This window comes from Diadema antillarum, unplaced genomic scaffold (genome assembly GCF_040938485.1).
Source record: "Diadema antillarum isolate AM-2024a unplaced genomic scaffold, OU_Dant_1.0 scf00000121, whole genome shotgun sequence".
NCBI lineage: Eukaryota > Metazoa > Echinodermata > Echinoidea > Diadematoida > Diadematidae > Diadema > Diadema antillarum.
In genome coordinates this window covers 317,523-338,200 of record NW_027271010.1, presented here as the reverse complement: position 1 = coordinate 338,200, position 20,678 = coordinate 317,523, and the positions used below count along the sequence as shown (strand labels likewise).

Genomic DNA, 20,678 nt, shown 5'->3' with positions numbered 1-20,678 from the left:
TAACAAACCAAACAACAGCAACAGCAACAAAAATCCCTAACGGTTACTAGTATATCGCCGATCATGTGATAACCTCCAGGGCATATAATCACTTGGAGGAAAAAAAAAATCATTGCCAAATGCGCAATGTATTGATAGTGTGATCTTCAGTCGACTTCGGGTGAGCGAGAGAGATCAGACGTCACGATATAACCTCTTTCTCGTCGATCGAAGTTACGGGCCACCAACTTACAGAGGTACGTATTTCTCTCTAGACATAGAGCAGTATAAACATATGCCTTGTATATAGCATGTCATCCACCATTAGAAATAGATTAATTATTATTCAAACCTGATTGTCAAGTTTTGACAGTTTCTTGTTTGTTCACTTTTTGTTTTTTGTTTTTGTAGGTTTGCTGATAAGGTGACGGATCTATTTTTGGTGAATGTTTAATAATTTTTATGTTTGTCCACGATACCTAGCTGCCTGATTGTCACATGATTGTGTGACACACTAAATATGCACGCAGCATGAATATAGCGTTGGGCTGAGGGGAGGGGTTATTCGGTTACATATGACTATAATAGTTATTGTAAGTGATTGTGAATTAATCACTTATTACGCAACTTAACTGAAAACAAGTAACTGGTAAAATTTTCGTTTAAAGAAGGCATATGATTAATGTCACTTACATAATCGCCATTTCACATGTCATTCTTTCAAGTGGCTAATTATAAGTTTGTCCTAAAATTATGACAATGTCACACTGCACATATCGTGTTTCAACCAGTTATAGCATAAGAAGGCAATAACAAGTTTTGTATATATATTTCATTTGGGCCTTTGCATGACATTGTATTATGATGTATATAATAATATATATATTCATATATTTCTCATACATTTTTTCCCTCCCTCTCTACCTTCATGTTTACACAAAATATAAAAGTGAGGGTAGCAATGACAGGTCATTGTTCTTGGGTACTTGAAAACATGCTGGAACAAGCTAATATAGCCCGATGGGGCTATTTGGATGGCAAACAAGAGATAACGATTAATGTTTATGGTCTCTGAAAAACAATACCGACCTTTGATCTTAAACATTTATACAGAGGATAGAGCCTCTACAGGAAACCACGGTTGACCTTGTTAAAGGATGCTTTGGTTTTTCTCGCGCGTGTCCCTGTTTTGTAAGAGTTCGCGTGAAGGTCGTACCCCGATTGTGTGTGTGTGTGTGTGTGTGTGTGTTAATGCAGACAAACCAAAGCATTTAAATTATGTGTAAGACAATGACCCTGCCAATCTGTCAATTAGGATGATGTGGATATCAATTTATTCAGATGTACTTCAATATCCAAATGTTCCTGATAATTACGATATATTATATATCGACTATTCGGTTACAGCTCGTTATTCCCAAGGTTCGTTATTCCGAAGGCTCCTTATTCCTAAGATTCGTTATTCCGAAGGTTCATTGTTCCGAATTTCATTTTCGGATTAACCAATCTTCGGAATAACGAACCTTCGGAATAACGCCACAAATTTTCGGATTAACGAACCCTTTTTCATTTTCGGATTAACGAACCTCTAGGTATAGGGAATTTGCGTGTTTCAGATTAACGACCCTTCGGAATAGCGAACCTTCGGAATAACGAACAGCACCCGACTATTCATCAGTCGCTATTTTCAATGTATACTGAAATGGCGTCCCGCCCCCTCGCCAATTCAATAACTTCAACTTTTCAGCACCCCACCCCCTCCACACACACACACACACCCACACCCACACACACACACGACACACTACTTTGTTTCTATTGTATGGATACCAAGGTTATGCCTATAAATCAAACAGCTTGTGTTATGTCAGGAAGGTAACCTCCCTGGTTATGTCCTATAATCATTAGGAAACGGCACGTAAAGTGATATACTACACGTAAAGCACGCAACCAAGCCCATAAATCCTCCAAACGTGAAGAGCAAATATGATTTTTACAAATACTCGATCGTGCAGACAACAGTTCGTTGTGGATAAAACAACGTTTATGACACCGGTCTACATGACTTTGGTACAGTTTGTGTCCTAGCTGGTAGATTCTTTGCCACATAAAATAAATCTCTGGTCTTATAAATCCATGTTTTTAGCTGAAATGCTAGGATGGTTTGTTTTAGATTCGTATAGGAACATTATCAACATGGTAGTCCCGTTGACCTTGCTCCTATATGAAACACCGATTGCCTGAAGCAGGGCTCAGCACTTACATTATATTTCTTTCATTTGCCCGTGGGGCCGATGAAATATTTCAATTTGAAATTTGGGTGGCCCGAAATAAAATGAAAGGTAATATGTCATTTGGAATTTTATCTGCCCGATGGGACCACGAAAGAAAGAAATATATATATATATATATATATATATATATATATATATATATATATATATTATATATTGCCATTGGCCACCGGGAGACGCGCGTCTAATGTCAAGCTTTGTATGTCTATCAAGTTATGGATTCCGCGACTAAATTGGTGTCTTGCGTAGATGTGGAAATGGTGGACAGAGTATAAATTGGAACTCTGGAGGTTAATGGGGCAAATTAATGGCTATCTAGCTACTTGGTCGCGACTGTCAGTGGTAACCGCAGCGCGAAGGTCTTTGGAAAAAAAAGCTGGGTCTTGGCTTTTCGCTGGATGCGGCTTGACAAGTCTAGAGTAATACATTGTACAGGTATAGGGCCTACAATAACGGCCCTCTTTGCATGCTCGTCGTATGGACTGCACTGGACGACTACCAGTCATAACCCGTAAATAGGTAACAGCGCTCAGATCCCATCGTTATGAAGTGAGATGAAGGGACGGCTTCAGTCGGTAAAGTGGGTATCTCATTAGCTATATTGGAGACCAGGTGGCGACGTGGTGACGATTCGAGTCTATCTGGTAGCGGGGTGGACGCGAGAGAATCGAACCGAGCATGTTTGACTTTTTCCGAGACTTTTTCCGAGACTTTTTCCATGCAGTCTCCAGCTGGTCTTCGTGACGGCCTACAAGTCGCGGAGACTGATTTAGTCCGCGAGGTCTCCACGACGTCTTCACGACCTTGCGGAGACTCATGATTTATTGGCGACCTACCAGAGACGTCGCGGCGAAGTCCCCGCGACTTCCGGGCGAATAATTTGTCACCTTGTTTGAAGAAGTCTCGGTAAAATGCACAAGCCATTTCTTGGTCCCTAGAGTCGCACGAGTCGTGGCGACTGATTAGTCGGAGCATTCGCGGTGAAGTCTCCTCCATATCAGCATCCAGTGACATGAGCCCTTCCGGGTGTACTAGATTCTTGCCACTTTGCAAGTCCTGTCAAATTGGCAGTTCAGGGGGGCATTTCATGAAGGAACTTGTCGGATAAAATGTCCGACAAGTCAATTATATCCGACAAGTTAAGAGAAATCAGCCAATCAGAGTAAAGAATTTCTCAAAACTTGTCGGATATAATTGACTTGTCAGATATTTAATCCGACAAGTTCCTTTATGAAATGCCCCCCTGGTCGAAACCAAAGGGTTTTGCCTTTCATATCAATATTGAGCCCCTTGGGGAAATGAGTTCTGGGCCTATTACATGTACATACACGAGTAATACAGTGTAGTATGCCGATGTTCTTGCACGTCGATATGGTCTTCATTTCCTGCTTTTCCTCATTCTTCTCTTATTTTTTTTTTCCTCACAGGTTCCTAGGCCCACCTCCTAACCATGCGTAACCGGGCCTTGCCCGGGCTCCTAGCCGCCTTCCTGTGCCTCGTGTACATGGGGGCCAGGGGAGCCCGGGCACAGGAGCAAGTGTTCGGATCCAGCGCGCGCTGCACGGAGCCGCCGTCATGGAGTGCGCAGGGAGTGAACCCTATGCAGGAGAGTCGCGGGCAAGTCACGGTGGTGGCGCTGCTCAGGGCTAGCTGAAGTTTCTGCTTGCGACAGGCCTCAAGGTAACTAGTCACGAGATCCTCATTGGTGTAGTAAGGCGTTTGAATACCTGATCTCTCCTACGCTTGTTCGCATCTAAATTTCGGGTCTAGGGCAACTACCCTCTGGGAACCCTAGACCCTTCCCCTGATGACCCTAACCCTAACCCTAACCCTGAACCTAATCCTTACTATAACCCAAACTCTATCCCTAAACCTAACCCTAACCCTAACCCTAATCCTTACTCTAACCTGATCACTAACCAATATTTAGCCGGGGGTAATTGCCCTGATATGCTAAATTCCATATCCCAGTATTTTTCTCAAGAATATATTTATCTCCTTTTCAGCTGCTTGCACATTTTCAGGGTTCGTTGTTCAAGAAGGCAGGCGCAAATTATATATTTTTGTATTTGTGAACTTTTCTTTTTCTTTACCACGAATGCTGTCACAGACTGGACGACCTACGCAGTCGGTACGAAGGTGACTACGGCCAACCCGACATCAAGTTCATCGTGGTCAACGACTACGACTTCTTCTCTTTCGTCTCCATCTTCCGTCTGGCCTGGGCGGGCGACTTCGACTTTTACCAGTCACATTACTTCAACGACATCTGGAGCCTTCTAGATGGCCGCAAAGACGATATCCTCATCTATGACAGGTAAAATTAAAGGAAAACAAAGACAAAGAGAACATTATTGCTATTCTTCATTGTGATAAGTAAACAGTGGTAGGAGAGACAAGAGACTTTCCAAAGACAACAGATAAAAACAGATATTCTACGATGAAAACATGGTAATCCATGCAGACTTTACCAAAGTATACGAGTTAATTTCGTGAGAATTGAGCTATCAGATTATGGCAAGTGCACAAGCTGAAACTTCGTCAGAGAGGTAATTTCATTCTTCGCTGGTGCCGAAGGACCCTCCTCCTTCAAGATATGGGATTCCATTTGGTATCTATATAAGGCCTAGGCTCAGTACCTCCTTGCTCAGACCTTGATCACAGATTATATGATATGTCAGCTCCATAGATATATTTCACCGCTATGTTCTTAGTATTATTATCTCTATGCCCGGCAAGCCCTAGCCTCGATATGTGCTACCTTGGAGCTGGCTCTTGGTAAATTCCTGTAAAGTTATGAGTTAGCGATCCCCATTGTGTGTGAATGAACACTATATTCTGAATTCGAACACTCTCTTCTTTTTCCTCCCTTCTCCTCCCTCATTCGTGCCCCCTCCCCCATCCCTCTTTTCCTTCCCCCATCTTGACTCATAGGTGCGGTCAGCTGACTTATCACATCCCAATGCCCTACTCCAATCTGTCACATCCCGTGGTGGAACTCGCCATCAACGCCACCTACGACGGCTCGCATCCATGTCACTGTTCAGCTGACGAAAGGACGTCTGCTCGTCCTCAGTCTGCCAGTCCTTCCCCTGCTAGGGTATGGACTTGCTTTGTTTTCCCCTGTGGATTCGTTAGATTCAAGAGGATCACGTTCACACTCTCTTATAGCTTGCTGAATCTGATTAAAGATATTAAATCACAAAATGGTCTAGCGACAGGAGAATTGCGTTACATAAAGCAATATGAATCTGTTTCTGTTCATCTTACTTTTGCAGACGTAACACGATTTATTTCAACAAGATGAATGAATTTTAATATTCAATGCGAAATTCTCTATCGACCATAGACACACTCTCATGATACTCTTGTGAAAGTAAAGACATGTGTCCTGAACATTACGGATGTCTTCTGAAGTCTTTGTTGAGCGCTACTTCATTGTTTATCTATTCAAGACGAGAGCAATGTCAGCATGACAGTGCATTGCGCTGTATGCTGAACTGAAAAGGCAGAATAAAGAAACTTACGAACGTCCAAAGTTCTTTTTCAATTAGGCTCCTAGAAAAGTCAAAGGGCTCGATGTACAGCAATTTTCTTCAGTTTTCAGCGACATCAATGTACCATGAAAGTACAAGCATACTCTATTTCTATATCTGAATATACATAAAAATATACAATTATTTCAAACTACTCTTCCCAGTACTGCGATAGGACTGACGGAGATAGAGACAAGTGAAAACATTCGCCGTTATGGCAGTCAACAACACTAATACCCATTTATTTATTTCTAGGGTGCTCGTCCAGCCTACGCAGTTGCCACAGAACCGAATCATATAGTTGACGTCGCCGTGGAGTTCGGTGAAGTCGTCCATCAGGAGGAGCAGGAGGTAGAAGAGAAAGCTTTGGGCTTTGCTGAAGATCGTCCCTGACAGGAGCTGGAACTAGCCGCATGCCGTGTCCAGCAGCAGCAGCTAGAAGAGAGGGAAGGTGACGACGACGTGCAGAGCTGATGCTGATGCTGCTCGGGCAACGTCAGGCTAATCTCCTGACGCCGAGCAGCAGCCGCGCAGCAGGACGGAGGAGAAGAATCGGGTAGATGATGCTGATCATTGCGAGAGGGCGACGCTAGCGTCCCACACGAATCGAATGGTGTAACTGTCGCGTGACAGCCGTGACGCTCGGCTTCTCGCGATGGGACCGTCACCGCATGACAGCCGTGAGAATCGGCCTCTCTCGATGACGCCGTTACCGCGTGACAGCCATGAGCAATGGCTTCTAGCGATGACGCCGTGACCGCGTGACAGCCATGAGAATCGGCTTCTAGCGATGACGCCGTGACCGCGTGACAGCCATGAGAATCGGCTTCTAGCGATGACGCCGTGACCGCGTGACAGCCATGAGAATCGGCCTCTCTCGATGACGCCGTCAGCGCGTGACAGCCGTGACGCTCGGCCTCTCGCGATGACGCCGTCACCGCGTGACAGCCATGAGCAATGGCTTCTCGCGATGACGCCGTCAACGCATGACAGCCGTGACGCTCGGCCTCTCGTGATGTCGCCGTCACCGCGTGACAGCCGTGACGCGCTGCTGCTGCTGCTGCCGATGCTTCCAGCTGATCGTCCCTCTGACGAGGGGTCGTCTTGATGTCGCCGTGACCCTCCGGTCAATCTCCCCACGGTTCTCCGACTCATCCAGAATGAAGCACCTCAACGTGACCCGACCAACCAGCCACCAGTACCCACCGGATCGCCTAAATTGTTTTCAATTTTTGCAGATGTTAAACTAATCTTCAAATAATGACAAATTTACTGTACAGAGATTGATACATCAATGCTATTTTTGCATCTTTAAATCAAGTTCGTTACCGGCTTTTATCAACATAAACAACAATTCTTTTTTTTTGTATTTTGAGGAACATAAACATAACAGTAAAATAGCACAAATTCAAAAAGAAAGAGAAAACTACTGCAATGAGTTTCGTTTCCGGGTCGCGTGTCGGGTCAATTCAAATGTCGTGCAAACAAAGCGCCCTGACTGGACTGCTTGACCATAACCGCTAATGAAGGTACCAAGACAAACCGGAAGGCTCTTGTACCGGATGACGCACAGGTCAACTGGTCATACATTCCAGTGAACGCATCGTTATTATTATTGTTCTCATTGTTGTTGTTGGTGTAAGTTTATGTAACATTGTACTGTATAGCCCTACTTCATGCTCTTCTTAATTTTGTTGATTTTGCAATATTCTCCCTACCATATACAACACGTGTTTCCTGTAATATTGCTCGCAGTAATATCCTTCTCATTAGATAACAAAACATACGTCCCATTAAATCCTCAGTTACTCTCCAATTCAAGCTTCTTGTTTACGCATAGTTGGGTTCCCGATCATGCAGTTTACAGCTACTCACGTAGATATTCATGCCCTTTTTTTAGTCCACGATGTCTCAGTAATCTCTTTTGCAACTTCCCTCCATAACATAGTTGCGAAGTTCCCTAGTTGCGAAATGAGTTCCAACGTCGCTAACAACAGTTAACCTACATGGAGCATCGAACTTTTCTTTTCGTGTTCCCGATTTTTTGCATGGGTATGGGTTCACTGTAAATCCCTTGACCACATTTTGTGTGTGCCGTGTAATATGTGTCCTTACTTTAATTCGTTAGTTTGTGTCATTTCATTTCATTGAATAGGAAGAACAACATTTACCTACGTCGAAGAAAACATCTGTGATTTTTGAAGTTCAGGGTTAGGTCCACTGCTTAAAGCCTGGGTAGAGAGAGGTAATGCAGAAACCAGTTAAAATCTTAACCAGAAAGCACGACCACCCTTCCTATGTCATTTCTATTTCTATTCTCTCTTTTTTCAGCAAATAGTGTGCAATTATTATTTGCATCACCAAACACTGGATATCGCAATTCCAGCGTGGTCTGTTTTCCGTCATCCCATCCGCTTCATGCTTTGAGTGTATCGGGTGTGTGTGTGTGTGTGCGCGTGTGTGTGTGTGTGTACGAGTGTCTTTACGCGCAAAAGTGCGTGTGTGTCTGTTCGTCACACTTTATCACGTAACAGTTTATCACGTAAATTTCCTTGTTATTGAATAAACAGCAAATACTATAAGTACAAAATACCGTGTTTTCATTACTACAGGCAGACTTACACCATCAGATTTCCATCCATTTGTGTTACAGTCGTGTCCACATGACGAGCGCCTGACAACCCGCGATTTCGCGGCTCAGGCGTCTTTGATTTCAGTTCGGCACGATTTGGGAAGGCAAACGGATGGGGAGACTTGTGTAAGCTGTGCGGCAAACAAAAAAAGGAAAAAAATAACAAAATAACATAGACCAACAAATAACCATGTACAGATGTCTAATATGCAGTGTTTACCATGTTTGACATTAGAGATTAGTTGAAAAAGGAATAAAAGAGTAATAAAAAAAAAACCCGAACGGATCCGTTTGACGTGTAAGCCTTTACTGAAATGCGTGTGTGTGTGTATTGAAGGAGCAGGCAGAAGGATGATGGTTATATATATATATATATATATATATATATATATATATATATATATGAAGAGTTTGTTTGCAAAAACCGATAAGTCCGTATTTGCCAAATGGAGATATTCGCGATTAAAGGTCAAGAGAAATAAAGAGAATGATAAGAAAATGTTTGCTTCTTTTGACCATAACTTAAAAAATATACCTTCTTATGTAGTGACCAATATATCATTTAAAAGGTATTATTTTGTACTTTATGACAGAGATCGTACTTCAAAATCTTCAAAAATGGACTTATCGGTTTTTGCAAACAAACCCTTCATATATATATATATATATATATATATATATATATATATATATATACAATGATATAATAGAAGAATAGAAGAAGAATAAAATACGATAAAATATAATAGTAAATGGTCTTTGTATACTTAGTACAGCAAATGACCGTGAATAGTGCACAGGTTATAGTACATTGTGAGATCTAGATGAACATGAAACACTTGATTTTAAACATTTGATACGGACTCTACGAAAACGTATTATGAACGGCTAGTTGGAATTCACTGTCGTGTGCACGGCAGAATGTCGTTAACGCGCAGACGGCTTTCCTGCGCAATGCATGATGGCATATGTCGTTATGCGCTTCCCTTGCGCACAGCCTACCCGCAGTCGTTACTTGCGTGGGAGTGCACATGGTTCAACGTCACACTGACATGTGCAGAGAAGCGTGTTGATGACTTTTCTGGCATACCCAAAACGTGCTTTGCTGATTTATGTTTAAGCTTTAGATTTCTTTTGAGCATTTGTAACCCAAAAGGAGGAAGTCGATTCTCTCTGGAACAAATTGTTATTCATTATTTTGGTTTATACTGTGTTTTGTTTGTTTGTTTTTGTTTTTTTTTTACTTCAAACTAGTCTAGTAACAATATTACAGTAAATACGCATAGATGGGTGGGGTCAGCAGAATTGGACCATTTACTATATCAAATAGTGCATGGGCAGAGTGCAATATTACCATCCTATATGCACTCCTGATTCATGATTACCTCTTGTTCAGCTCTATTTTACTCGGCCTTCGGCCTCGTGAAATAATGCGGAACTCGAGGTAATCATGAATCGGTCATGCATATAATATGGTATACTGAACTCTGACCCATGCACTATTTTTACAATATACAGATACATATAATACATTGTAATACACCCGGTGATGGCTTATTGTATGGATGTATGTAAAAATGTATGTGGCAAAATTCTAAATATTTTTTTTTTTTGGCTTGTTTTCATGAACACTTCTGGGGCTTCTGAAATAATGATACAGGTATCGATAAAAAGATCTGAAGCCAATACAGAGTATCCCTTATGATTCCACATACTGCAAACCAGAGGACCTCAAATTTTCAAACAGCACAGATTATGTTTTGTCAACATTGACTAACTCGACCTCGCACAAGTTGAAAAATTGGCTACGTCGAAGAAAAAATCTACCCCCACATGGATCTCACACGTGTTAATTCTATCATGTAAATCGAAATTCATGTATATCCAAGAATTTTCTCTTGACTTTTTTAATTTTGGCTTCAACTTAGGTGAGGTTGACTGTATATTCAAGTATATTATGTGGTATACATTGTCCTCTCGCCAATGCCTGTCTTTCGTGGATGTTGATCTGCCTTCAGAGGGTGAGGCACTCAAAAAAATTACTATGACAAAGTTTGCACGTCATAAAAATCACACTGTAGACACAAACGATTTTTAAAATATGGACTTTTCCTTCTCAATCTTTAATCCAGAAAAAAAACCAATAAAAACATTATGTACAAAATACATTAGCAATCATACATTTATAACATAATTCTAAGAGTGACATACAATTATAGTGTAAGTATTCTTTTTTTTAAACTAAAAGTTGCATACCTGACAAAATACTATTTGCACAATAATATATCACAGTGATGAAGCGAATTGGATAAAGGCATATATACCTTATACTCTACGTAGCTTTTGTTGTTGTTTTTTTTCGGTTTTTTTTTTTTCTTTTTGGTCTGTTAAAGAAGCAACTTGCATCTAGGTGCCTATGCCAGAAGTATTAAGCGTCACAGTACATCCCTGGTCAAACAATATCTTCATACAAATGGAAAGACAATGAAAACCCTGCTATCAGAAATAGAGCTTGTGATAAAGTTATGAATTTTTTTTCTCATAGCTTGATATGAATTCAACAACAATAAGTCTGCTGTGAAACACCCCTTATTGTTTTGTTTGTTGAGGAAGCAAAATAGGAAATTAATGGCGGACAGAAGTATGCCTTTAAACATAAGATACAGCAATAATCGATAATGAGAAAAAGACAAAATTTCAAATATAGAAAACATATGCAAAATTTGTGGGTTTTTTTGTTATGTCTTCAGACTCAGTGGGTGCAATATAAAAAAATATTTGTTGGTTTCTGTTTATTTGTTTGTTTCTAAAAACAAAAGTTGTTATTTGCCCATTTGAAGAAAAAACAAAGTGTGCTGTACTCATTAATCTTTCTTAATTCCTCTTGAAGACAGGTTTTGATTTTGGTTTGACATTCACTGAATTTAAGTCAAGTATAGTATTTTCATACGAATTTTCCAAATTAATGATACCTCTTGAATATCTCAATTGATGAAGTGTCTTGGGTTGCTATGCATTGTGTAAATGGATTAAAATTGTTGGGAGGAAACAGAGTCTATATAACTTAAAAGAAAAATTCAAAATGTATGATGAAAGGAGTACAAAACTGCAGGAAAATACGCTTTGTGCAACACTGTATAATGCCCTGAACCAATAATGAACTACCAAATTTATCGGAGATAAAGTAGCATGTGTGCAGGCAGAATCATCTTTTAAAAAGTCCACACTCATCAACAGCAAATTGTGCTTTATTTTTTAATACAAGAAATACACAGAAACTCAAAAGCACATGAAGGAAACAGCAAAAAGAATATATACCACAAGTAATTTACAGGTGTACATATGGAAAGCAGCAGATATCAAGATGGATTTCTCTCAAACTTTTTGTGGATAGTGCTAAAAGAAAGAGCCTGTTCTTTGCTCAGAACTTAAAATCTTTGACAAGATAACAACTTACTAAGTTTATTTTTTTTAATCCTTGCACTATGAGTTTACGGTCTGCAAGTGCAAACATGCTCTTTTCTTGGTTTTGTTTTTGTTTTCTCTGATGTTCATATTGAGAGCTTTATTCTTGGGGAAAGAAGTAGATAGACTTTATGTACACGAAGAGATATATGACCTTCTGCATGTCAAAAGAGGAACATGAATTATTGGCACAGAAACATTGAACTTGTTTGACACTGCACATGACATAAGAAGTGACTACTTTACAGAAGTCACATATATAACCCTTGTCAAATAACAATGTGCATATTTGCATTATTATATGAAAAGATACAAACATCATCAAGTGCAGTAAAACAACATCACTGGTGCTATGCTATGACACCAATTAATTAATTTTCCTTGTGTGGGATCATTTGAGCAACCTACAGAATAAGAACACATTTTACTACACAGGGGATGCTAGCAGCATATTCAATGTAGTAAGCTTTGTATCAAAGGCCCCTGTGCATTTACTGTTGTTTCATACTTGTTTCTAACTAAATTGCTGGGATTATTGTACTGAGAGCAGTATGCAAATAAATAGCAACAACCACTGACTAGCCTAGCAATTCTTTTTTTTTTTGACCACTTATATAATGCAGGATGCATACTCTTTGCAAAGCAAATAAGTTAGTTTAAAACAAGTCTTTAAAAAAGTCTGCATAACACATTTTTTTTTCTTTTGAACGTACACAAGCAAAGGCTAAAAGCTTTTGTCATTAGAATTGTGCAACAGTGGCATGAATATACAATGGTGAACAATGGTACAATTCTGATATAGTTGATTGAAAGGCACATATACAGAGAGATCAGGTAATGACGACTTTTGGTTGGCAAAATTACAAAATTTGACGCTGTCAATTACAGCAGTCTCAAAAGCAAAGGGCTCCCCCTTTGCTCAAAATATCTACATGCACAATGTACATCTTAGATACCATTTTTTTTTTAATTCCATTCTGGACCAAAATATGAGTTGAGTAAATATATATATCAGCATGAATATGATAAATGGGTGATATGAAAATACAACAACAACAACAAAAAACCTCTCAAAGAATGTGTGTAACATTACGCATGAACACGTCATACATTATTGCTGTGCAGTTTTCTTTCCCTTAATTCTTGTACAATTAAAAAAAAAAATGGTGTGGTGGCACACGTAACATAGTGTGTCAACAGCTCTGTAAATAAGCAAGTACCTTGTATCACACAGTGGAGACAGCTATACACAGGGGGGGACGATAAACCAAAACGATAAGGGAAAAAAGATTAAATGCTGGACAATTGCGCAAGATAAAAAAAAAAACCCTACCGAAATAGTACCGCTGGGATAGTACTGGTGTATTTACAGACCTTTACAACAACCAGGAACACACACTCAAAAGAAAAGATAAGAGATAATATGATAAACACAAGAAACTTCTGCAGCAGACCTATGTCATGATTGACATCTTTAAACCAGCAGTCAATTTGGTTGAGTTTTGTGATTTCTGAGAGGCTGACAAACTTAGCATAAAAAGGTTTAACTTTTGGCACAAAGGAAACATAATATCCACAACACTTTAACCCAATGAGAGTTCCAAGACATATACATGGATTGTCACGCCAAAAGTTGATGATTCAATACTATTGACCGTGCTTTAATTCACAAGTGGCATTCATTATGCCTGACGTAACCTTGGATCGGGAGAAACTACATGTCATCAATATCAGACGTGGCCACGGAGGTGTCGCGAGTGCAAAACCAGCTTGAGGGGACCAATTCAATTTCATATCACAAGAAGATGATAATGCTGAAAGGGTTGAGATGTAAGACATAGTGGTTCGTGGCTCACATACTTTTCAATATTGCTGTATTAAGTACCGGTATTAGCAGAGACGCCATTATTACACTATCTCTACCTCCATCTTACTATATCTTCATTCGAATTCCAGTTGCATTCTAATCAAAGGGGAATAAAGCCCAAATGCATGTGAATTGAGTGAATATAGAAATTATGGGAAGAACACATCAGTGAAATTAGAGGAAATAAAGACAATCCATTCAAAAGTTATGAATTTTGAAAAGTTTCAGTATGGACATGGCTGTGTAGGACAGCTACAACAATTTGTAACATCATGGTAGGACAACAAATAAAATGAAAATATAGAGAGAATTTAACACGTTTTAATTTTTCTAGCATAATGAAAGAGCACTTGGCTTACCACATTCAGAAGGCAGGTGGAATAATATCATCCTTAATACATGTCAGTAATAAGTGGAAGGAATGTGTACTTTTCATAAAAAGTGACATTTTGTGAAATTGTTTTATATATTTTTTCTTTATATCTTTGTCCAACTGTGACATCACAAATTGTCATAGTCTTCTGATCTAGCCATGCTGGAACCAAAACTTTAAGTATTCATAACTCAAACTGTCTAGTTTTCCTCAAACTTTACTGATGTATTCTAATGTTTCTGCATTCACTCAGTCCACATACTGCTATATATATTTGAGTTTCATGCTTTTTTAAGGCAAGCACTGTAGGATAACTTGAAGTAGAAGTAGGCTCTTAACTTAAAAGATTTCCATGGCTGAACTGCCCAAGCAGATGGTTTCAAAGAACCAGACAACAAGCACAGGTGTGCAGAAAACCTACGAGCTATGTGAAATAAATACACTTTGAATTGTGGCATAATGGTGATCCGACTATCGATATAGTCAAACCATAAGAAAATGATCAAAAGAAGCGATTATGCCGATCCGAATCAGTGGAGGTATGTCATTAGATATGGAGGTGCTTAAAGCACTACAATATCCAGGTCTTGATATACCAATGTCTTAATCAGTTTTTTGGTTTTGTACATTGCTTTGCATAATCCTCGATACCTGTATATTTATACTTCAGCCTGTGGGGACAAAGTGCAAACCATCAGGTGATTAAAGAGCTTATTACAAGTCACTGGCTACTATACCAAGCTTCTCTTTTTATCATTTGGCTTGAAACAGTTTGAAGCAAGCGATATGGATTTTGTTTTCGATATGAAAACAGTAAAAACTGGTATTCATTTTATCTGTCATGGTGTAATGATGTCATAATCTGGGAAGAATAATGACAAGCGACATTTTCTTCCTTCTTTCTGTAACTTCCTTATTTTCTTCCTTCTTATCTATTTTCTGCCACTTCTAAGCAAGTTTCACTGTTGCTGTATGACAAAATACCTGAATCTGTTAATGATAATTTTACACAGGGCACTGTTACAAGCATCAGGTTACAAACCAGCTGATGGCTGCTCCTCATTGTCCAGTAGGTATAAGGCATACATTTGGGTGCACGGGACAAGCCGTCAAGCTTTCTTAACACAGTACACAAACTTGGCAGACTATTCCCAGAGATCGCTGTGTACCATTATGAATGTTGGAGTAATCTTCCTTGCTGCATTCACCTTTATCCCTAGAAATACTGCAAGTTTCTTCATTTTAAAGATCATGAGACATAGGAGACAATGCACTGAACAGTTAAACAAATCAGAGTAAAAAACACCAACGAGTTCATAAATGAAAGTATAGCAAATGGAGAAATTGTACATTCAAAATTTCATGGTATATACTTACCTAAACTGACGGACCCAATAAAGAATGGCATGATTGTTGGAAAGATTTAGATTTTGGGTGAAAGTTTCGAGGGATGTCTCCTGTAACCGTGTGGAACATGATTAACAAACCCAAGAACATTATTTTCAAGTGGCTAGATGGGAATTGACTCATCTGATATCTGTAATGTCCGTACAGCTTCACGTACATAAAGTGGATGAAAGTGAGAGGTAAAAACTGAGAAGACTGTCTATTAAGTTGATTGAGGGTATGACAAAAAGATTTTCATATTCGTTCATTCATTCAAAAAAAACAAAAAACCCCAAAACAACAACAACGATAGGCAAGGATCATGTCTGACGAAGAGCTGGAACAATTATCAAGTGGCTCAACCACCATGTGTGTTGATGCAATGATTGACCTCTCCTCTTGGCCTGTCGCACCAACGTCCAGTTGAAGGAGGGAAAATGTCCGCATCAGGAGTCCTCTCAATAGAGTGCGCCCTCCAGATTCTTCCATCCTTTTTTAAGTTTTTCCTGCTCCACGGAGGAAGAAAAAGAAGGTAAGTCTCTTCTCTTTTTTCGCTCTGGCAAGTCACTCTGCCAGGGATTATGAGCAGTGGTCAATGTTTCTGCCGTCGTCCGGCTCATCGGACCCAAACACGTTCAGGCTCTGGCCGACCTTAAAGTTGCGCACGCATCCCGACAGTCCTGTCGTGTAGCGGTTCATTGTCGTATCCACTATGGAAGGCATACCACCTGTAAAGAACATTAAAAAAATTGTAAAACAAAGATTGACATAATGTTTTACAAATGTATTCACAGATGCTGTTTTAACCCGTTGAGGACGGACTGATCTTGCTACAACACACATTTCCCATAGACACTTGCCTGAGTGTACTCGGGACTCCTCCTCAACGGGTTAAGAAATTAATTTGACTTTAATGACCAACTTTACATTTTATTACCTAGTGGTTCTGATTCCTGTAAGTAGGATCAACTTTTTATACACTTATTGTGGTGAAAGTGCACAAACTTGCAAATCAGTATGGAGAAGCAATTTCAGAGTACATCTTGAAGGCAGGCAGAATAAAAACAGAAGGGAGAAAGACAAGGAGAGCCGGAAAAAAAGAACCTTGTTTGCAAGAAAGACTGGTACAGAGGAGAAACAGTGAAGAGAATCAGAACATAGTGTTCAAAAAACAGCAAAAAGACCCAGGAGATACTAATAGCTGACAGTATACAAATGACGCACAGGTCTGAGTGCGTCAGTCGGAATTGTGTGCATAAGGTAACTATGGAATGCTTAACCCACGAGGCGAAGCCGAGTGGGTTTAGGCTAAATTCCATAGTTACCGCATGCACACTATATTCCGTCTGACGCACGAAAAGACATGTGCGTCATCTGATTTATAGAATGGGTAATTTTCTTGTCAAAAACTCATTTTTCTATCGTGTTACCCGATGACAAAATTACTGGATGCATTTCCTTTTGGCTTGCCGTAAACAAGCATGCATCAGTTTTTACTGGACGCACGGCCAGCCATGCATCAGTATTTACTGGACGCATGGCCAACCTGAGTGCGCGAACGCTTGCTTAGTGCGCAAACCTTTGTTACAAGTACGCGTACTCTTGCTACAAGTGCGCGATAACATGTTTACCACACGGTGACTCAGCGTACGTAGCGTGCGGCCAGTAAAAATCAACACATAGCTCTCGACCAATCAGATCGCAGGATTCTCGCTACCCATTCTATAACAATTGCTGTATTTCTTGCATGCTAACCTATCTAAAGTTATTCACTCATATAAAGCACACAGATTGATTAGCAGAATGACATTACTCACCTAAGTATAATCCATCGTTAACGTTGAGTTGTCTGAATCTCTCTTGGCCCGTTTCCGCGGTGACCGCATCATCATTGTCCACCTCCATGATGCCCACCACACCCAGCCGGTCTATCCTGATCTCATGCCAATCCCCATCATTGACTGGCCGCCTGCTCTTGAGCACTGCCTCACCTCCTCCTAAGTTGAATCTAAAATGAACAAGTAATAATTATTTAAAGGGATGGTATAGCACTTTTTGAAACCTATCTTCAGGTTTCTAACATTTTTTTGGTGAGATAATGAGAAACCTCTTATGAAATGTGAAAGAGTGAGTAATTCCAGGAGGATTTCAAAGTTTAATTGATGAAAATTGGTTTTGAAATGACTGAGATATCCAAATCAGAGTGATCCTAATAAAAGGTGGGACTCACCTTTTATTACAATCACTTTGTTTTACTTTGTTTTTGGATGTCCCAGCCATTCCAAAACTAATTTTCATCACATTAACTTTAAATTCCTCTTAGAATTGTATGCTCTGTACTATTTCATAAGTGGTTTCTTGGTATCTTGCAAAGAGTTAAAAGCCCACTCCTCATCTCCACCAATACCATACCATCCCTTTAAACTTGATAGAGCACACACATCATTCTATTCAAAAACTAAAAAAAAAAAGCATAATTTTTTTCAAAGAGAATGTAATATTACAATGATGATGATGAAATTCATACAAAGTGTGAGATGCTTAGATAAGTCTTTGTTTGATTATTTCAATTTGAAAATTCAACTGGGTGTCAAAAATCAAGTTTTCCCAACTATTTTATATATAAAGAGGGGGAGTGGGGTCAGAATGGAACCACGGACATCAAAACCAGAGTATACAATGTTGGAGACAGTAATCAATGTGACAAACTGATCTAATTCATCAGGTCATGGGGAGTTTGTGCAGAAATATTGTCTTCTTCATACTGGCACCTCAAATATTCACTAAATATCTTACAATACTGGCGAAAAATGAGATGGATCTGTTCAAATTCATCAATTATGAAAAAAATGTGAAAAAAATTACACAAATATTTGCCATATTGGGATAGAAATATCACCTTAAACCTTCTAAAAAAATGTAGATTGCCAATCTAAAATTTATGTTTTATACAAGGCATTTGTCTTAGGTTTTTGGTATAATCCGACAACCACAATTCAAACATGGTAAATGACCACTCTGGAGTTCCAATAAAAGACAAGATTCTATTGACCTCATGATTTACTAGCAGTGAATGATAAAAATCACAATAAAAAGATACATCTTTAAACATGAAAAAAAAGTATTACGGTAAAATCTGCCTTTGTGGCCACCTGTCTATGGCAGCTATTTTGCTGTATACGCCCATTGAAAAGTTCCCCTAAGAGAAAGGCCATGTTAAAGACCCTGTCTATAGCGGCCACAAGCTAATAATTGCCTCCCTTGGGGAGCTGCTATTAAAAAGTTTGATTGTATGTGGTTTCAGGTATTTGCTGGGTTAAGAGCATAACACTGGTTCACAATTGCCACCACTTACCGGAGGACTAGGAAGCCATTTTCCATCCCTACTGCAATGAAGTCACTGCCGGAGGTCATACTGGAGTGCCCCGCCCACAAGACCATCCCATTAGGCTCCTGGACTCGAATCTCGAAGGTGAAGATGTTGCGTTCTCCCGTTAGCCTGTTGGTCACGAAGAGAAATATTGAGTATCCCATCCTTGACTACATTTACTCATGTCATAGTAGTCCCATCTCTAAATGTTATACATTTCTGGCAAATATTTGCAGAGTGCATCTTCTAAACATCCCCATTCAGATGAATTTCAGTTTGGGCCATGTCATGAAAAAATTTTGCCCCTTTCTACTAGTCCACTGACCTCTTAACCCGTTCCTTACGGGAACCTGGTTTACCAGGTTCCCGTGGGAGACACTGATATACGGGAACCTGGTTTACCAGGTTCCCAAAATGAAGACAAGGGTGCCTGCTTCAGTGGCCTAAATTCATGTTTCTTTGTGTTAAAATGCTCAGAAAAGTGGGTTTGATAAAAAGATCAGAGTTTATTCTATCAGGATTTGTTCTCCTGCTGTCAAAAAAGGGGGTTTTACAGTATTATGTACCTTTTCCTGATTTAGTTTTTTGCTTGTTCTGGTGTAAACTCGTACGAACATGTACATAATGATCAAGGCTCAGATCAGTTAGAAATGCGGGTTCGCTGACCCCAGTCACCTCATTCAGGTACCTGGTTTTGTGTAGAACAAAAGATTCTGAGAGCTCATCAGCGCACGCTCTATTCATACCTCGCACCCGATCGATATTTCCATTGTTCATGGGTACATGTAGTTGACCGTAGAAAGGGGGACACAATGAACCGCTTGACTGCCTTCACACAGCTGGATTACCAACCTGTGTGCCTCTCTGTTGACGGGCGAAAAGAATCTCGTTTGGGGGCATTAAAGGCACTCAGAGAATTGCGGAAGGAACGGGTTAAATTAATAAGGCACTCTTCAGATAGCAAAAGCCAGCATCTATGTTTATGTATTAAATGATGACACACATTGTGGAACTGGTAAATTTATGCCCTAAAACTCACACATACAATGTAGTTAACTTCTATGCTGGGTGTATGATTTTTTTTTTTATTTACTTTTTTTTTTGGGGGGGGGGAGGGGTCTGATAGGCCTCACTTATGCTGAGGTCAAACAAGCATGGACAGTTGTATTTTCTGGACTCAAAGTTTGATCTTATCTACCTGAGAGAGAAAGAAAGAAAAAAAAAAAGCGTCTGGTCATCTTCCCATTTTCTTTTTTGAGTGAATGAAAGTCAAAATTGGAGGTCATCTTACCTGGAGGTGATATCATTGCTGGCAAACCAGAGATAACTCCTCCCATTAAACTTTGGCTCTGGCACTGGAAGTTCAACCTCTGTAAGCCAAGTAGTGAAACACAACAATGATCATAAAATGATAGTTGAATATCTGAATATAAGAATCGACCAAGTCCCAATTTGGCCATATCAGCATTATTTGGAGATCCCATGGGTGAAGTAATGCAGATAGACAATCATTAAAATGGATGTTTTACAAACCAATTTGTAAACATACATTCCAATAAGGAAAAAAAATAGGATGCTATTTATTAACTTTTTTTCTCATTAAGTTCTTTCTCAAATGGACTTAGGTCCACCTTACATTGAAGTATCCAGTTGTTTTCTATGGTAATACTTAGTCAACCATGAGGTGCTGAAATCCTAATACAGCTTGTCATTACCTCTGTTACTGGAATCAAAACTGCAAACACAGTGCACTCACTTCACCCCCAGGGGGGCATC

The 20,678-nt window shown here is 39.7% G+C and overlaps 2 protein-coding genes across 2 annotated transcripts in view; one reads left to right on the top strand and one right to left on the bottom strand.

Moving 5' to 3' along the window:
• The first annotated feature begins 123 nt into the window (after positions 1 to 123).
• Positions 124 to 7,422, top strand: LOC139720101 (selenoprotein Pb-like). Its single transcript, XM_071631469.1, has 5 exons — positions 124 to 236; positions 3,701 to 3,953; positions 4,384 to 4,590; positions 5,208 to 5,373; positions 6,065 to 7,422. Exons 2-5 carry the CDS (start codon positions 3,724 to 3,726, stop codon positions 6,200 to 6,202), a joined length of 741 nt encoding a protein of 246 aa, XP_071487570.1. The 5' UTR covers positions 124 to 236; positions 3,701 to 3,723; the 3' UTR covers positions 6,203 to 7,422.
• Positions 7,423 to 15,832: 8,410 nt separating this feature from the next.
• The window catches only part of LOC139720096 (pikachurin-like), a 159,836-nt gene continuing 154,990 nt past the window's right edge, over positions 15,833 to 20,678 (bottom strand). The window contains exons 11-14 of the mRNA XM_071631465.1: positions 20,194 to 20,272; positions 18,888 to 19,031; positions 17,350 to 17,540; positions 15,833 to 16,260 (exon numbers count right to left, since the gene is read on the bottom strand). Coding sequence (XP_071487566.1) covers positions 16,112 to 16,260; positions 17,350 to 17,540; positions 18,888 to 19,031; positions 20,194 to 20,272 — 563 coding nt within the window. The 3' untranslated portion in view covers positions 15,833 to 16,111. The remainder of the gene's footprint in view (positions 16,261 to 17,349; positions 17,541 to 18,887; positions 19,032 to 20,193; positions 20,273 to 20,678) is intronic.